Genomic DNA, 18,299 nt, shown 5'->3' on the forward strand with positions numbered 1-18,299 from the left:
GGAACGGAATCTATTAATGTTCCCCCCAATCCTTTCGCAACGCCGTGTTGTGTATACATGCAGCAGAGAGATGCTCGCCGACCCATTGCACTTTGGCTCGGAATACTGGGAGACTTGGTGTTGGTGTGACTGGTGACAGTGCTTGGAAATTCGGACACCGCGTGCCGAACCCGATTCGTTCACCCTGGACTCTGTGAAGATGTGCTACAGGCTTCTGGACAAGACACTTGAACATTTAAAGGATCTCCTTCCTTCCTCGGCTCCGCCCCCTTTTCTGCCAGCCACTTTCTGTGGCTCCTCGCGCCCCGCTTGTCGGCTTTGGCGAAACAACCTCCCTCTCTTTTTTTCACAATTTTTTCTTCTATCAGCTTTTATCCCCTTCCCTTCCCCCAATCCAACGATGACCGTTCGGCCCATGGCTGTAACTCCAACGATGGTTTTTCCTCTTTTGCAAGACTTCTCTCTCTCTCTCTCTGAAAATTTCAGGTTGCCCCAGTTGTTGTTTCGCCATCTTTTTGCGAGTAACAACGTCGATCTTCTCCCGAAGACAAGTCGCGCGAGGATGCCCCCCCAACCGAGCGGAAAAGCAGTGAAGAAGGCGCCTGTACTCTTATCAGCCCCTCAAAAATTGAGTAAGCTATGTGGAAGGGTGGCACGTGGTGATGAGCGCGTAGGCGTATGCCATAAGAATCATAAAACAAGATACGTAGAGTGTAAGGAACAAGTGGTGTATAAAATTCCTTTATCATGCGGAAAGGTGTACATCGGGCAATCGGGTCGGTGCATAAACGACAGACTCAGGGAACATGCCCTGTCAGTTAGATCATCACCCTCGGGCAATCTGGCTGTACACTGTAACAGATGTGGGTGTGTCCCACGGCTTGACAACACCGTTATCTTAACTCGGAATAGAGACAAAAAAACGAGAGAGATATCGGAGGCGTTTTTTATTTTGAAGTACGATCAGGGCAAGTGTGTCAGCGCTCCCTCAGTAAACCTGTATAGCTCTGAGGTGGCATATTTGAAATCATTCGAAAGAGTAAACAATTCATAGATTAACCTTAGATAGATGAAGCGGCATTATTGCCACTTGTCTTTTTGATGTCACGGTGTATATATGTGTACGTGTTTTTCAGTAATAAACTTCAGTTGCAAGTTAGCGCTCTGTGGTGTTCGTCATTCTTCAACTTGTCCGTCGTTTTTTAGCGCTTTTACCTCCTATTCTCTGCTTCATAGCACTCCTCTCCCAAAACCCTCTCCCAAAAAATTGTAGTTTCAAACTGCTTGCTCATTGGTTCGCGCAGCAACCAATCGCGAAGCGTTATTTTGGGCGTACTCCAATCACAGCGCACTGTTTCCCGCGCTCTAGAATGCTGGCCAATCGGAGCACATTTTTCAGAATGCTGTGAAAACCTATAAAAAGAGCAAAGAAAACTGAAAATTTCAGGTTGCCCCAGTTGTTGTTTCGCCATCTTTTTGCGAGTAACAACGTCGATCTTCTCCCGAAGACAAGTCGCGCGAGGATGCCCCCCCAACCGAGCGGAAAAGCAGTGAAGAAGGCGGGCAAGGCACAGAAAAATGTGCGTGCCACCGACAAGAAGAAGAAGAGGCGCAAGAGGAAGGAGAGCTTCAGCATCTACATCTACAAGGTGCTCAAACAGGTCCATCCCGACACCGGAGTGTCCAGCAAGGCCATGTCGATCATGAACAGCTTCGTGAACGACATCTTCGAGCGCATCGCAGCAGAGTCGTCTCGGCTGGCTCACTACAACAAGCGCTCGACCATCACGAGTCGGGAGATCCAGACAGCTGTGAGGCTCCTGCTGCCGGGTGAACTGGCAAAGCATGCGGTGTCCGAGGGCACCAAGGCTGTCACCAAGTACACCAGTTCCAAGTAACACCCAGGAGCTATCTCCCTGCTGTATGTACAAACGGCCCTTTTGAGGGCCATACTCATCCCTGCAAAACGGCCGTCTCTCGATGACTTCCAACTCCCGTGTCTCTCTTTTCAAGAAATATGTGAGTACCCAGTGCTTCTGCATCGCGCATGTTTGCAAAGAGTATGTCTTTTTTCTTGTTGTGCAGTCGAACTTGGCTTCTTGTAGCCACAGTCGGATGTCGTTTATTTTGTTTCGGTGAAAAAAAAACATTGTATTTCATTGCTTTTGAGGGCACGAGTGACCTTCCTAAATATTGCACATCGCTCGCGTATGTAAAGGATATATTCGCGTGGTTTTTAGCCGTTGGGAGCCCATACTCCAAAGTGTTGTGTTTTCGAGTTGCAGCGTTTTTCTTTTTAGAGCCACGGTTGTATCAAATAACTTGCTTTTAAATTCGAGTGTTCTTATTTTAAGTTTAAAAAATGCAATGATAAACGTAGATACAGGCTTTTAATCTCGTGTGCCGCGAAAGAAAAGTGTGTACTAACAGCACAAAAAAGAGAAACTCTTTTAAGGCGAGTACTTTTATTTTTATTTTTGCCTGATCTTAGACGATCGAATCGCGGCACGAGTGCGCGCCGGACTCTACAGCTTCACATGTTTCCCTCTCTAACGCAACGAAAAATATTTTTACGCATATCGAAATATATATTTTCCGAAAGCTAATGAACTTCTCCAATAGGTGTAGAAAGTGTTTGATTTTAAACAGAGTTATTTTTGTTCATATATTGATCTAACCACTTACTTGGAAGCCAAATCTAGTTTTCGGGCGCTCTGGGTGGCTGGTCGATTTAAGTTTAAAAAAAGGTAGATAAAGACTCTTAATTTTGTGTGCCGCTAGAAAAAAGTGTGCGCTAAAAGCACAGAAAAAGAGACTCTTCTAAAGCGAGTAGTTTTTTTTTTATTTTTAATTTTTGCCTGATCTTGGACGATCGAATTCCGGCCCGAGCGCGAAGCCGGCCCTACGGCTTCGCCTGTTTCGCTCTCTAACGCAACGAAAAATATCTTTACGCTTAGCGAAGTGTATATTTTCTGAAAGCTAATGAAATTCTTCGGTAGGTGTAAAAAGCATTTGAATTTAGACGAAATTGTTTTATTACTTTACTTCATTTGCGCGATTCGCGGCAGCGGCACGAACTGGCCGCTTTCGGGTGGCAGGTTTTGCTTCTTAACAGACCGAAGGCTTGGTAAAAAGTTTTTCAGTATCAAATTTTCTGCCAGCCAAAAAGACTTTTCGTCCCGTGTAATAAGCACTTAAAACCGGACCCTTTTATATAAGTCAATATTTTGATCAAACTATGTTCTTGGGTGACCCAACTTGCTGTCGACCCGGCTCACCATGGCGGTGAATTGCACTGCGCGCTTAAAAACGCCAGTGATAAGAAACTTTAATTTTTGTGTGCCGTGAGAAGAGTGTGTCTTGTACAAGTTCCGATGAATAGATTGCTCGAACGTTTATAAAACTCTTTTTTATTCGCATGTGAAAACGGGCCCTTGACTAGCTGCATCGGTGCGAAGCTCGGCACTCCTGAGTTGACATGTTTCTCCCATTGACTTAGCGAAAACGAATCTTAATCCCGCTAAAATATATATCTCCTGGAACCTAGAAAAAACAATGTTTTGCACATACAACTATGAAGACTCAAAATGGGCGAGGTGTATGAATGCCTTTGCTAAAGCCATGCATTTCATCAACACACGCTTGCTTCCAGTGCGCAGCCACCTGTCGGCCACAATACGAAGCTGCAGGACTGCTCCCATTCGTCGGCGGGAGAGGAGGAGGCCGTCGTGGGTTCACTTGGTCGGACCCGTAGAGCATTGCCGCCAGTCTTTGTTGAAGTAGGCGAACGGTGCGGTCGTGTTTTCCGTCCCTGTTTTTGCAGCAAACATGTCTGGAAGAGGCAAGGGCGGCAAGGGCCTGGGCAAGGGTGGTGCCAAGCGCCATCGCAAGGTTCTTCGCGATAACATCCAGGGGATCACCAAGCCTGCAATCCGTCGCCTAGCCCGCCGCGGTGGTGTCAAGCGCATTTTCGGCCTCATCTATGAAGAGACCCGCGGCGTCCTCAAGGTCTTCCTGGAGAACGTCATTCGCGATGCCGTCACCTACACTGAGCACGCCAAGAGGAAGACCGTGACGGCCATGGATGTGGTGTACGCGCTCAAGAGGCAAGGCCGTACCCTCTATGGTTTCGGTGGTTAACAGCCGTCTCGCCGTCGGACACACATCGAAAACGGCCCTTTTCAGGGCCAAACCAGTACCGATCTATCTTGGAAACGGGTTTTCATTCCAACGCCTCCCTCCCGTGTCTCTCTGTAATCCTGAAAACAAGCACTGCTTTGGGTGAGTGATTCCTCTTTTGTCATGAGTGTTGTTTTGCCGCGGGTCTCTACCATTTTGTGCGCCACAGCCGAGTGTACCAATCTTCTCAGGCAGCAGTCGAACATTCGTTGCCCTAGTACCTGCCATCGGCCATACCATGCTGAATACGCCGGTTCTCGTCCGATCACCGAAGCTAAGCAGCATCGGGCTCCGTCAGTACTTGGGAGGGTGACCACCTGGGAACACGGAGTGCAGATGGCATTTTTCTTTTTTTTTTTTCTGCTCTCTTGGAGGGTTGTGTCCTTTTGTACCAGTTCTTATATTTTCTGAAAGCTAATGAACTTCTCTAATAGGTGTAAAAATTATTTGAATTTAAACGGAGTTATTCTTCTTCATATTTTGATCTAACCACTTACTTGGAAGGCAAAACAAGTTTTCGGGCGCTCTGGGTGGATGGTCGATTTGAGTTTAAAAAGGTAATAATAAACGCAGATGCAGATTCTTAATTTTGTGTGCCGCTAAAAAAACGTGTGCGCTAAGAGCACAGAAAAAGAGACTCTTCTCAAGCGAGTAGTTCTTTTTATATTTAATTTTTGCCTGATCTTGGACGATCGAATCGCGGCTCGAGCGCGCGCCGGACTCTACAGCTTGACCTGTTTCACTCTCTAACGCAACGAAAAATATTTTTACGCATAGCGAAGTATATATTTTCCGAAAGCTAATGAACTGCTCTAATAGGTGTAAAAATTATTTGAATTTAAACGTAGTTATTCTTCTTCATATTTCGATCTAACCACTTACTTGGAAGGCAAAACAAGTTTTCGGGCGCTCTGGGTGGATGGTCGATTTAAGTTTAACAAAGGTAATAATAAACGCAGATGCAGATTCTTAATTTTGTGTGCCGCTAAAAAAACGTGTGCGCTAAGAGCACAGAAAAAGAGACTCTTCTGAAGCGAGTAGGTCTTTTTATATTTAATTTTTGCCTGATCTTGGACGATCGAATCGCGGCTCGAGCGCGCGCCGGACTCTACAGCTTGACCTGTTTCACTCTCTAACGCAACGAAAAATATTTTTACGCATAGCGAAGTATATATTTTCCGAAAGCTAATGAACTTCTCTAATAGGTGTAAAAATTATTTGAATTTAAACGTAGTTATTCTTCTTCATATTTCGATCTAACCACTTACTTGGAAGGCAAAACAAGTTTTCGGGCGCTCTGGGTGGATGGTCGATTTAAGTTTAACAAAGGTAATAATAAACGCAGATGCAGATTCTTAATTTTGTGTGCCGCTAAAAAAACGTGTGCGCTAAGAGCACAGAAAAAGAGACTCTTCTGAAGCGAGTAGTTCTTTTTATATTTAATTTTTGCCTGATCTTGGACGATCGAATCGCGGCTCGAGCGCGCGCCGGACTCTACAGCTTGACCTGTTTCACTCTCTAACGCAACGAAAAATATTTTTACGCATAGCGAAGTATATATTTTCCGAAAGCTAATGAACTGCTCTAATAGGTGTAAAAATTATTTGAATTTAAACGTAGTTATTCTTCTTCATATTTCGATCTAACCACTTACTTGGAAGGCAAAACAAGTTTTCGGGCGCTCTGGGTGGATGGTCGATTTAAGTTTAACAAAGGTAATAATAAACGCAGATGCAGATTCTTAATTTTGTGTGCCGCTAAAAAAACGTGTGCGCTAAGAGCACAGAAAAAGAGACTCTTCTGAAGCGAGTAGTTCTTTTTATATTTAATTTTTGCCTGATCTTGGACGATCGAATCGCGGCTCGAGCGCGCGCCGGACTCTACAGCTTGACCTGTTTCACTCTCTAACGCAACGAAAAATATTTTTACGCATAGCGAAGTATATATTTTCCGAAAGCTAATGAACTTCTCTAGTAGGTGTAAAAATTATTTGAATTTAAACGTAGTTATTCTTCTTCATATTTCGATCTAACTACTTACTTGGAAGGCAAAACAAGTTTTCGGGCGCTCTGGGTGGATGGTCGATTTAAGTTTAACAAAGGTAATAATAAACGCAGATGCAGATTCTTAATTTTGTGTGCCGCTAAAAAAACGTGTGCGCTAAGAGCACAGAAAAAGAGACTCTTCTGAAGCGAGTAGTTCTTTTTATATTTAATTTTTGCCTGATCTTGGACGATCGAATCGCGGCTCGAGCGCGCGCCGGACTCTACAGCTTGACCTGTTTCACTCTCTAACGCAACGAAAAATATTTTTACGCATAGCGAAGTATATATTTTCCGAAAGCTAATGAACTTCTCTAATACGTGTAAAAATTATTTGAATTTAAACGGAGTTATTCTTCTTCATATTTCGATCTGACCACTTACTTGGAAGGCAAAACAAGTTTTCGGGCGCTCTGGGTGGATGGTCGATCTAAGTTTAACAAAGGTAATAATAAACGCAGATGCAGATTCTTAATTTTGTGTGCCGCTCAAAAAACGTGTGCGCTAAGAGCACAGAAAAAGAGACTCTTCTGAAGCGAGTAGTTCTTTTTATATTTAATTTTTGCCTGATCTTGGACGATCGAATCGCGGCTCGAGCGCGCGCCGGACTCTACAGCTTGACCTGTTTCACTCTCTAACGCAACGAAAAATATTTTTACGCATAGCGAAGTATATATTTTCCGAAAGCTAATGAACTTCTCTAATAGGTGTAAAAATTATTTGAATTTAAACGTAGTTATTCTTCTTCATATTTCGATCTAACCACTTACTTGGAAGGCAAAACAAGTTTTCGGGCGCTCTGGGTGGATGGTCGATTTAAGTTTAACAAAGGTAATAATAAACGCAGATGCAGATTCTTAATTTTGTGTGCCGCTAAAAAAACGTGTGCGCTAAGAGCACAGAAAAAGAGACTCTTCTGAAGCGAGTAGTTCTTTTTATATTTAATTTTTGCCTGATCTTGGACGATCGAATCGCGGCTCGAGCGCGCGCCGGACTCTACAGCTTGACCTGTTTCACTCTCTAACGCAACGAAAAATATTTTTACGCATAGCGAAGTATATATTTTCCGAAAGCTAATGAACTTCTCTAATAGGTGTAAAAATTATTTGAATTTAAACGGAGTTATTCTTCTTCATATTTCGATCTGACCACTTACTTGGAAGGCAAAACAAGTTTTCGGGCGCTCTGGGTGGATGGTCGATCTAAGTTTAACAAAGGTAATAATAAACGCAGATGCAGATTCTTAATTTTGTGTGCCGCTCAAAAAACGTGTGCGCTAAGAGCACAGAAAAAGAGACTCTTCTGAAGCGAGTAGTTCTTTTTATATTTAATTTTTGCCTGATCTTGGACGATCGAATCGCGGCTCGAGCGCGCGCCGGACTCTACAGCTTGACCTGTTTCACTCTCTAACGCAACGAAAAATATTTTTACGCATAGCGAAGTATATATTTTCCGAAAGCTAATGAACTTCTCTAATAGGTGTAAAAATTATTTGAATTTAAACGGAGTTATTCTTCTTCATATTTTGATCTAACCACTTACTTGGAAGGCAAAACAAGTTTTCGGGCGCTCTGGGTGGATGGTCGATTTAAGTTTAACAAAGGTAATAATAAACGCAGATGCAGATTCTTAATTTTGTGTGCCGCTAAAAAAACGTGTGCGCTAAGAGCACAGAAAAAGAGACTCTTCTGAAGCGAGTAGTTCTTTTTATATTTAATTTTTTGCCTGATCTTGGACGATCGAATCGCGACTCGAGCGCGCGCCGGACTCTACAGCTTGACCTGTTTCACTCTCTAACGCAACGAAAAATATTTTTACGCATAGCGAAGTATATATTTTCCGAAAGCTAATGAACTTCTCTAATAGGTGTAAAAATTATTTGAATTTAAACGGAGTTATTCTTCTTCATATTTCGATCTGACCACTTACTTGGAAGGCAAAACAAGTTTTCGGGCGCTCTGGGTGGATGGTCGATCTAAGTTTAACAAAGGTAATAATAAACGCAGATGCAGATTCTTAATTTTGTGTGCCGCTCAAAAAACGTGTGCGCTAAGAGCACAGAAAAAGAGACTCTTCTGAAGCGAGTAGTTCTTTTTATATTTAATTTTTGCCTGATCTTGGACGATCGAATCGCGGCTCGAGCGCGCGCCGGACTCTACAGCTTGACCTGTTTCACTCTCTAACGCAACGAAAAATATTTTTACGCATAGCGAAGTATATATTTTCCGAAAGCTAATGAACTTCTCTAATAGGTGTAAAAATTATTTGAATTTAAACGTAGTTATTGTTCTTCATATTTCGATCTAACCACTTACTTGGAAGGCAAAACAAGTTTTCGGGCGCTCTGGGTGGATGGTCGATTTAAGTTTAACAAAGGTAATAATAAACGCAGATGCAGATTCTTAATTTTGTGTGCCGCTAAAAAAACGTGTGCGCTAAGAGCACAGAAAAAGAGACTCTTCTGAAGCGAGTAGTTCTTTTTATATTTAATTTTTGCCTGATCTTGGACGATCGAATCGCGACTCGAGCGCGCGCCGGACTCTACAGCTTGACATGTTTCACTCTCTAACGCAACGAAAAATATTTTTACGCATAGCGAAGTATATATTTTCCGAAAGCTAATGAACTTCTCTAATAGGTGTAAAAATTATTTGAATTTAAACGTAGTTATTCTTCTTCATATTTCGATCTAACCACTTACTTGGAAGGCAAAACAAGTTTTCGGGCGCTCTGGGTGGATGGTCGATTTAAGTTTAACAAAGGTAATAATAAACGCAGATGCAGATTCTTAATTTTGTGTGCCGCTAAAAAAACGTGTGCGCTAAGAGCACAGAAAAAGAGACTCTTCTGAAGCGAGTAGTTCTTTTTATATTTAATTTTTGCCTGATCTTGGACGATCGAATCGCGACTCGAGCGCGCGCCGGACTCTACAGCTTGACATGTTTCACTCTCTAACGCAACGAAAAATATTTTTACGCATAGCGAAGTATATATTTTCCGAAAGCTAATGAACTTCTCTAATAGGTGTAAAAATTATTTGAATTTAAACGGAGTTATTCTTCTTCATATTTCGATCTGACCACTTACTTGGAAGGCAAAACAAGTTTTCGGGCGCTCTGGGTGGATGGTCGATCTAAGTTTAACAAAGGTAATAATAAACGCAGATGCAGATTCTTAATTTTGTGTGCCGCTCAAAAAACGTGTGCGCTAAGAGCACAGAAAAAGAGACTCTTCTGAAGCGAGTAGTTCTTTTTATATTTAATTTTTGCCTGATCTTGGACGATCGAATCGCGGCTCGAGCGCGCGCCGGACTCTACAGCTTGACCTGTTTCACTCTCTAACGCAACGAAAAATATTTTTACGCATAGCGAAGTATATATTTTCCGAAAGCTAATGAACTTCTCTAATAGGTGTAAAAATTATTTGAATTTAAACGTAGTTATTTTTTTTCATATTTCGATCTAACCACTTACTTGGAAGGCAAAACAAGTTTTCGGGCGCTCTGGGTGGATGGTCGATTTAAGTTTAACAAAGGTAATAATAAACGCAGATGCAGATTCTTAATTTTGTGTGCCGCTAAAAAAACGTGTGCGCTAAGAGCACAGAAAAAGAGACTCTTCTGAAGCGAGTAGTTCTTTTTATATTTAATTTTTGCCTGATCTTGGACGATCGAATCGCGGCTCGAGCGCGCGCCGGACTCTACAGCTTGACCTGTTTCACTCTCTAACGCAACGAAAAATATTTTTACGCATAGCGAAGTATATATTTTCCGAAAGCTAATGAACTTCTCTAATAGGTGTAAAAATTATTTGAATTTAAACGGAGTTATTTTTCTTCATATTTCGATCTAACCTCTTACTTGGAAGCCAAAACTAGTTTTCAAGCGGTCAGGGCGGCTGGTCGATTTAAGTTTAAAAGAGGTAATAATAAACGTAGATACAGATTCTTAATTTCGTGTGCCGCAAAAAAAAAGGTGTGCGCTAAGAGGACAGAAAAAAAGACTGTTCTAAAGCGAGTAGTTTTTTTTATTTTCGCCTGATCTTAGGCGATCGAATCGCGGCTCGAGCGTGAAGCGGGCCTCCACGACTTCACGAGTACCATACACAAAGATAAAATGCTGCTAACAGGGGAACAAACAATAATATAACACCAAGTATGCCTCGTGCACATTGAAAAAGAGCAGGAATCAGCTTACCGAGGCTGGAACAGAGAGGTGGCGAGAGACACGGGAGCTGCATGCCACGCAAGTGCATATCCCCCGATATGCAAACGAATTATGGCCCTGATGAGGGCCGTTTTGTTTTTCGCTCTGGATATCCAGGAGAAGACCTATTTCTTGGAGGAAGCCTTCTTTGCAGCCGGCTTCTTGGCAGGGGTCTTTTTTGCTGCCTTGGGTTTCTTGGGGCTCTTGGGTGCTGCAGCCTTCTTCTCTGCCTTTGGCTTTTTCGGCTTGGCCGACTTGGCCCTCTTTGCGGGCGACTTCTTGGCAGTCCCGGGCTTCTTCTTCCTGGCCGCACCGGCAGTTGCCGAGGCTGGGCGCTTCTTTGCAGCACCAGCCTCCTTTTTGGGCTTCCTAGCAGCAGGTGAGGGCTTGTCGGACTTGGCTGACAGCTTGAACGATCCGGTAGCTCCCTTGCCCTTGGTCTGCACCAATGCTCCCGCAGCCACGGCAGACTTGAGATACTTGCGGATGAAAGGAGACAGCTTCTCGACGTCCACCTTGTAGTTGGCAGACATGTATTTCTTGATGGCTTGTAGAGATGAACCACCACGTTCCTTAAGCGCACTGATGGATGCTGTCACCATTGCGGACACCTTGGGATGCGTTGGCACGGCCTTTGCCTTTCCCTTGGACACTTTCGTGGAAGCCTTTTTGGGGCTCTTAAGGGCAGCGGGGGCCGCGACCCCAGCAGGAGCGGACACTTCTTCGGACATGACCCACTCTAATCGTAAGCAGAGAGAGACTGAAAAAAAAACCGTCTAGAACAAGCGCTCATTGGCCGAGAGAGGCGAGCGCGAACCTCCGGGAGAAGCCCTTCGAAGGTGACGAATGTTTGTAACCATGCCGTTTCTAAAATAACAAAGTTTGGAGTCTAATTTTTGCTCGATTCTGTGCTCTAATATAGGTTCCACATTATCCTCACAAGTCTGAGTTACTTCGATCGAGAAAAATTATTTTACGGAGCCAAGCGCATAGGCCCTCGCAAGAAAGTCGCCCAAAACAGCATCCAAGAATGAACAAGCGCGCTGATTGGACGAGAGGCGAGCGCGGCCCACTGGAGAAGGTAACGAATGTTTATAACCGTGCCGTTTCTAAAATAACAAGGTTGGGAGTCTAATTTTTGCTCGATTCTGTGCTCTAACGTTGGTTCCACATTATCCCCACAAGTTTAGATCACTTCAATCGTGAAATATTGTCCTAGCGAGCCACGTGCGCTGTCCCTCGCAAGAAACTTGCCCAAAACAGCATCCAGAATGAACAAGCTCTCTGATTGGCCGAGAGGCCTTGTCGGGAAGGAAGTTTCGCCACTCGCGCTGAGGCAGTTGGTCGTCAGGAGTCGAGGTGTGTTGCTGTTTGCTAGCTCTCTCGTTTTATTGTCCCAACGTTTCGGAATGGCCCGTACGAAGCAGACCGCCCGCAAGAGCACGGGAGGAAAAGCACCGCGCAAGCAGCTGGCTACGAAGGCCGCCCGGAAGAGTGCTCCTGCAACCGGTGGAGTCAAGAAGCCGCATCGCTACAGGCCGGGCACGGTCGCGCTGCGTGAGATTCGTCGTTACCAGAAGTCGACTGAGCTGCTCATCCGCAAGCTGCCCTTCCAGAGGCTAGTGCGGGAGATCGCGCAAGATTTCAAGACGGACCTCCGCTTCCAGAGCTCGGCTGTAATGGCCCTGCAGGAGGCCAGCGAGGCCTACTTGGTCGGTCTCTTCGAAGACACCAACCTCTGTGCCATCCACGCCAAGCGGGTAACCATCATGCCTAAGGACATCCAGCTGGCTCGTCGCATCCGCGGTGAACGCGCTTAATGTCGCTTCTTTGGAAGCGGCAGGCAACGCCACAAAAACGGCCCTCTTCAGGGCCACATCAGACATGCTTTTCGGACATGTGTAAAGCGACGTCCTCCCGTGTCTCAATCTCCGATGCTGACTTGTTCCAAGTGCAGGAGTTCAAAAGCTGTGAGTACTTTCTATTTATTCTCCCATTTTGAACTAGTTTGCATTGTGCCAAGTGCTCCGTTTGCAGTTGCTTCCAACGATTCCTTCATGTGTTCCTTGTTTTCTAAAGTGTTGTTGAATGAAATAAATAAAGAAGAAAAAAACCTTTCCCGAGACATTACAGGGTTCATTTTCTAGCAATCAGCGAATATCACGATTATAGATTCGACCAACAAAAACCCGTGGAGTAATTATCTGTTTTTGAGGGATGTCCACAACATTTATTGCCCTCTGCCGGTTTCGGGGAAATGCTGCTCCGATTGTTGACTCTCGTAGAAAGAGCTTCAAATCCTCTCAAAGCGAGGCAGTGCAGCGGTGGTTTTACGAGTTCAAATAACAAGCAATGCTGGCCTTTGCGCCCGACAGCAAGTCTTGTTCGGGCAATTCGCACACGTGAAAGAATTTGGCATTAAACGCAGCGTAAATATTATGCATGGGAGAATGCCTAAGAGTGGCATTCAAGGCCTGTAGGTGATGAAAGAGAAACACTGTCGGCATTGCACAAAAAGAAAATTTAAATGCACATACCCGAGTGTTTAGAGACACGGAAGACTAGCGCACGGAAATGAGTATCCTGTACTCAAGTCATGAGTGGTCCTGAAAAGGACCGTTTTTCTGTAGCGGATGCCGCGGGATGGTTTAGGCCTTCTTCTCGGTCTTCTTGGGAAGGAGGACGGCCTGGATGTTGGGCAGGACACCTCCTTGCGCGATGGTAACGCCGGACAGCAGCTTGTTGAGCTCTTCGTCGTTGCGAATGGCCAGCTGCAGGTGTCGAGGGATGATCCTAGTTTTCTTGTTGTCCCTGGCCGCGTTTCCTGCCAGCTCGAGCACTTCGGCAGCCAGGTACTCGAGTACGGCCGCCAAGTAGACGGGGGCACCGGCACCTACTCGCTCCGCGTAGTTGCCCTTTCGCAGTAGTCGGTGGATCCTTCCCACGGGAAACTGGAGCCCCGCGCGGCTGGAACGGGTCTTGCTCTTGCCCTTTGCCTTGCCTCCTTTTCCGCGCCCAGACATCTTGGTGGAGGTGAGAAGTGGACAACCGAACAAACCAACGAACACTGAGTGAGTGAGGGAGTCAGCGCATCGAGAAGCAGAAAATCAATGGAAGTGCCAGTCCTCTCCGCTTGGGGGGCGCTGCAAGAGCGCGTTTTCGCCTTGCACTGCCTCTGCTTCATAGCACTCCTCTCCCAAAACCCTCTCCCAAAAAATTGTAGTTTCAAACTGCTTGCTCATTGGTTCGCGCAGCAACCAATCGCGAAGCGTTATTTTGGGCGTACTCCAATCACAGCGCACTGTTTCCCGCGCTCTAGAATGCTGGCCAATCGGAGCACATTTTTCAGAATGCTGTGAAAACCTATAAAAAGAGCAAAGAAAACTGAAAATTTCAGGGTTTTTTTTTGTTTAGGAAAAGTTTTTGAGGTACCAAAGTGAGCACACGCGTTTTTTGGTAGCTTAAAGTTAATAGAAGTTAGTTAAAGTTAGAAGTAAAGTTAAGGTTAAACTGCTGCCTTAAAGAGGCGGCAGAGAGACACCAAATAGCACAATAATTAAATTTAATTAATCGTTAAGAACGTAGAACACCTCATCCCCCTGGAGGGGTACAGGTAAAAGGGAACCCCGAGCCCCAGGGCAGAGGGACCCAAACCTTTTTTCTTTTCATTTAATCCAACCTTTCCCCCCCGCCCCTCCTTCGGGAGGGGCAAGACAAAGCCCAAATGGAGGGCACAAAGGAGCCCCCATACGTTACAAGAAGCGTGGCCATGCGCAACTCCGATAAAGAGGCCTGCCTTGAGGCCATTATCCTCGATTCAATCGCCAGCCAGACGCTGGCGAGGGACACCAAAGAGCTCCTCGCGGAGCCATCTTCCAACGCAAACCCGGACCTCACGGGACATGACAATGGCGGACATGCGTCCCCAAACTCCCAAGATGGCGAGCCGGCCTCTGCCGGCCTCCCCAAGACACCAGGAGGTGAGCCCCTCTCACCCGTTTCGCAGGGCGCCAGCACATCAGGCGGCCCTCCGCGAACGCACGTAAACAACCCCCTCCCCCCTGCCTCGCCTGACGGCCAGCGGACGGAAGGCGTGACACCCTCTCCCACCCCCCCGACGGAGGAAGGGAACCAACCTCAACAAGAGACCCACCCCCCCACCGATAATGACAACGAGAGCGAGGAGGAGAACGATGACGTGCACCACTCCCTGCCCGTGCACAACAGCTTCGCCCTCCTCTCCCCTTCCAATGACAAGGCCGTCGGACAACCGACCAAGGCCGCTCTCGAGCGTGGTAAGGCCACACCACAAGAAAAGGCCTCCCCGACTACACAAGATGGCGTCACTGACCGAGGCACGGAGCTGGCAGAAGAAGGCCCCTGCACTGTCCTGTTTCGTCCTGCTGGACAGGCGAAATTCACCACACAAAACAGGCTGCGCATTGCCAGCTACGTGCAGAAGATCGTGCCCGGGAAGACGACGGCCATTCGCTTTAACCTTGCGAGAAACGTCCTGGCCGTGGACACAGAGGAAGCGGCAACCCGACGGACCCTCCTCGGGACCCAAAAACTGGGAGAGATGGAGGTTCACGCCTTCACGCCCGTTCCCACAGCTCAGGAATGCGGGACTATCCGCGGCCTCAACCCCAGGGATAGCGACGCATTTCTGAGGGACGGGCTGATAGCCGACACCCCCATCGTGCACCTGAGGAGGTTCGGCGAAGGGAGGTGCGCCGAACTCCGCTTTGACGGACCTCGCCCGAGGTTCGTCGAGCTGTTCCAGGTGCGCTTCTACGTCGAGCCCCTGAAGGTGCGCCCCACGCAATGCACGGCGTGTGGGAGACTTGGGCACGTACGATCTGCGTGTACCATGCCCACCGCCTGCCCAACTTGCCCACAAAAGCACCCCCGAGGAGAGTGTCCGCGCGCCGCCAACCCCAAGTGTCCCAACTGCGGATACCTGCACCGAGCCACCGACAAAAGATGCCCCGCCTACCAGCGCGCCAGGCTCGAAGAAACCATCTTCCGCGGCACGGGCTGCACGAGGCCGGAAGCCCGAAAACACGCCGTGGCCTTCGCAGAGGACCAAAAACGTCGGCCCCAAGCACAAGACCGACGGGAGGAAGTCCGGACGCCACGCCCACTCTCTTGTGCCGCGTGGATGCACCCGTCCCTCACGACGTTCCTCCTCACCCGCCACCCGAGCGAAGAGTCACGGCGGGAATTCCCGTTCCTCACGGATTCAAACCCCCTCGCAGCCCCACCCGCCCCCTTTCAGCGAGGCCCCGCGAGAGCAGCGACACAAGGCCCTACCCCACAGCCAACAGGGAGCGCAGCCCACACAGCCCCTGACCAGAGCCCACAGCCAACAGGGAACGCACCGCGGAGCACCACGCCCCCTGCAGCCCCTGTACAGCCCCAACAGCCGACCAGGATTGAGGACCAGGATCGGCAGACAGAACAGAATCAACAAACTCAACCGGAGGAGAGGATCTCCCAACGCAAGGAGCAGTCAACCCGACAAAGCCCTCAAGTCTACAAGGAGACCTTCGGACCGGCGAGAACTTCGAAGCGACAGCGGAAGCGCCAAAGACAGGCTGAGCGCCATCAAAACAAGAGCGCCCCGGCGGCCCAGACAGACGGAGAGGCCGATGTAAACAAACCGAGGCAGCCTCCTCCCCCCGCTCTCCTGCGGAACAAGAGGCGCAGCAGCGCCCGCACCCTCCTCTCCACCCGGAAGACGAGGCGAGCGCTGCACGCCGCCTGCAGCAGCAACTCCCTCCGTCCCTCCCGCAAGCGGAATGGACTGGCCCCTCTCTCCCTCACGAGTCTGTCTGGACCGGCGGTGGCCTCCTCCCCTCCTCTAACGGCGCGCCTCCGCCACCTTTCCCTCTCCCCCCAGCAGCTGCAGGGGAATCCCCTTGGTGCGACGGGCAACGCCCCCCCATTCATCCCCTCGAACAGCTGCTGGTTGTCACTCTGCACCAGATCGATCACCTGCTTCGGGTGATCGGCCCTGCTCTGGTCCAGTACTCGCATCTCCAGTCTACCCTCCCGGCTGACTCCCCCGTGCTCACGCTCAACAGGCATCACACCTTCCCTCCGATGAGCCACTATGCCAGCACAGCCTAAAACAAGAAAGAGGACGAGCGTCCAGTCTCCCAGCTGTCCCTCGATTCTGCAGTGGAACATCAACGGTCTCCGCGGACGGCTCGCTCATGTAAGGGACGAACTCTCACGCAGGCCCTACGACGTGCTCCTGATCCAGGAGCCCAAGCTCGAGGCGTCCAAACTGGACATCTCGGGCTACACGTCGTACACCTGCTGTGGAGCCAAGAAACATCCCTGGGCCGTCCTCTACGTGAAAAACTCGGTGCCCCACTGCGGAATCGACACAAGGGACTACTGCTCAGCGAGGGCGGAGATCGTCGGTGTCCGCATCAGAAGGGGTGAGCACGAATTCTCTGTATTCTCGTGTTACGTCCACCCCGTCGGACATTGGCGTTCCCGCGTACTCGCGACTATAAGAGCGCGGGAGGCTGGACACATCATTCTCGGGGGCGACTTCAACGCGCATAATGAGCTGTGGGGGGACAAACGGACGAGTGCGAGGGGTAGGCAGCTTCAGTGCACCCTAGACCGCACCGACGTGGCTCATTGTGGGACGGGAGCCCCGACGTTTCTAAGGGCGGGAGTAGAGAGTAGCGTCCTAGATTTAACGATCTGCACGGCGAGCCTCCCACTCACAGGAGTACCTCAGACACAACCAGACGGCTGGGGGAGCGATCACACCCCGATTCTCGTGGGCCCCGCCCCCAAACCGGCCGTCAAGTTCTGTAAAGTGGTACACTGGGACCGCTATCGAGCGATCCTGTGGCGCCTCGAAGCTCTCGGTAAACCCCTCACAGCAGAAACGATCGCCCAAGCCCTAAAAGAGGCCACGCAAACGGTGCGCGTTCCGGTGAATCGGCCAAACCCCGACCTTCGCTGGTTGCAGCTACGAGCCAAGCGCCGGCAGGCTCAGAGGAGAGCAAATCGGACCGGCCTGCACGTGGACACACTCGGGTTCCGGCGCTTCGACGCGCTCTTTAAACGGCACGCTCTGCGCCTCAGCAGAGAGCAATGGGACCTCAAGTGTGACTCCTTTGCCGCACCCCGAGGAGCAGCCGAGGCGTGGAGAATGGCGCGGGTCCTGGCCAATCGGCCAGGGCCGAGACATCCCCTCAAAGGATTAGCTATACGCCTCGGCATCTCCTATGCCGACATGCTGGAAAAGCTGGCAGACACGCTGCTCAGTGCCCCCCCTCCTCCGCCAGCGCGAAGAGCCCCCTATGGCTGGAGAGGCTGGTTGCCTGTGAGAGCTACTAAGATGACCGCTGGCCAGGAGGATTTTACTTTGCACGAGTTAGACCGCGCCCTGGCAGGCCTCTCGCGCAAGAAGACGGCCCCCGGAGCGGACGGCGTCACTAACGCAGCGCTCAGAAATCTTGACAAAAGCAGCCGCCCTGCTCTCCTAGAGCTTCTCAATAAGGCGTGGCGGGACGCGGATCTACCGGAGTCCTGGCGATCGGCCGTGGTCGTGCCCATTAGGAAGCCAAACAAGCCAGCTACCGAACTTAGCTCCTACAGGCCCATCGCACTCACTTCGTGCGTTGGGAAGCTTCTCGAGCGACTCGTGCAACGACGGCTCGAGCACCATCTCGAGTCAGTCGGAGCCTTTCACGAGAACACCTGTGGCTTCCGAAAGAACCGATGCACGGCCGATGCCATCGCAGAAATTGCCACGCTGCTCGAAAAGGGTAGAGCGCTGAGCAGGACGACGGGAGTCGTCCTGCTAGACATCTCTAAAGCTTTTGACGCCGTCAAACACTCCG

The 18,299-nt window shown here is 48.8% G+C and overlaps 5 protein-coding genes, 1 non-coding gene and 1 pseudogene across 7 annotated transcripts; 5 read left to right on the plus strand and 2 right to left on the minus strand.

The window, feature by feature from the left end:
• The first annotated feature begins 477 nt into the window (after window positions 1-477).
• Window positions 478-1,956, plus strand: LOC115327910 (histone H2B). 2 transcript variants are annotated; one of them, XM_042291140.1, is made up of 2 exons: window positions 478-598; window positions 1,560-1,956. In XM_042291140.1, the coding sequence occupies exons 1-2, from the start codon at window positions 563-565 to the stop codon at window positions 1,896-1,898; spliced, it is 375 nt and encodes a 124-aa protein (XP_042147074.1). In that variant the 5' UTR covers window positions 478-562; the 3' UTR covers window positions 1,899-1,956. The 2 variants fall into 2 exon arrangements, with proteins under 2 accessions (XP_042147074.1, XP_029844797.2); XM_029988937.3 differs by lacking the exon at window positions 478-598 and having other exon boundaries at window positions 1,441-1,956.
• Window positions 1,957-3,785: 1,829 nt separating this feature from the next.
• Window positions 3,786-4,202, plus strand: LOC121836281 (histone H4-like). Its single transcript, XM_042291143.1, has one exon. It carries the CDS (start codon window positions 3,829-3,831, stop codon window positions 4,138-4,140), a length of 312 nt encoding a protein of 103 aa, XP_042147077.1. The 5' UTR covers window positions 3,786-3,828; the 3' UTR covers window positions 4,141-4,202.
• A 200-nt stretch (window positions 4,203-4,402) lies between these two features.
• Window positions 4,403-4,521, plus strand: LOC120837275. The gene has a single exon (XR_005714839.1). It is a non-coding gene; the product is annotated as a 5S ribosomal RNA (ribosomal RNA).
• Window positions 4,522-10,493: 5,972 nt separating this feature from the next.
• Window positions 10,494-11,375, minus strand: LOC120846776 (histone H1-III-like). Its single transcript, XM_040218654.3, has one exon. The coding sequence runs from the start codon at window positions 11,154-11,156 to the stop codon at window positions 10,551-10,553; it is 606 nt and encodes a 201-aa protein (XP_040074588.2). The 5' UTR covers window positions 11,157-11,375; the 3' UTR covers window positions 10,494-10,550.
• A 22-nt stretch (window positions 11,376-11,397) lies between these two features.
• On the plus strand, window positions 11,398-12,449 carry LOC120847608 (histone H3-like). The gene has a single exon (XM_042291139.1). It carries the CDS (start codon window positions 11,697-11,699, stop codon window positions 12,243-12,245), a length of 549 nt encoding a protein of 182 aa, XP_042147073.1. The 5' UTR covers window positions 11,398-11,696; the 3' UTR covers window positions 12,246-12,449.
• A 564-nt stretch (window positions 12,450-13,013) lies between these two features.
• On the minus strand, window positions 13,014-13,517 carry LOC120837255 (histone H2A-like). Its single transcript, XM_040206500.3, has one exon. It carries the CDS (start codon window positions 13,446-13,448, stop codon window positions 13,074-13,076), a length of 375 nt encoding a protein of 124 aa, XP_040062434.1. The 5' UTR covers window positions 13,449-13,517; the 3' UTR covers window positions 13,014-13,073.
• A 2,968-nt stretch (window positions 13,518-16,485) lies between these two features.
• LOC120837254 lies at window positions 16,486-17,063 on the plus strand (annotated as a pseudogene).
• The last annotated feature ends 1,236 nt before the right edge of the window (window positions 17,064-18,299 follow it).

Source organism: Ixodes scapularis, unplaced genomic scaffold (genome assembly GCF_016920785.2).
Source record: "Ixodes scapularis isolate PalLabHiFi unplaced genomic scaffold, ASM1692078v2 PGA_scaffold22__2_contigs__length_789307, whole genome shotgun sequence".
Lineage (NCBI taxonomy): Eukaryota > Metazoa > Arthropoda > Arachnida > Ixodida > Ixodidae > Ixodes > Ixodes scapularis.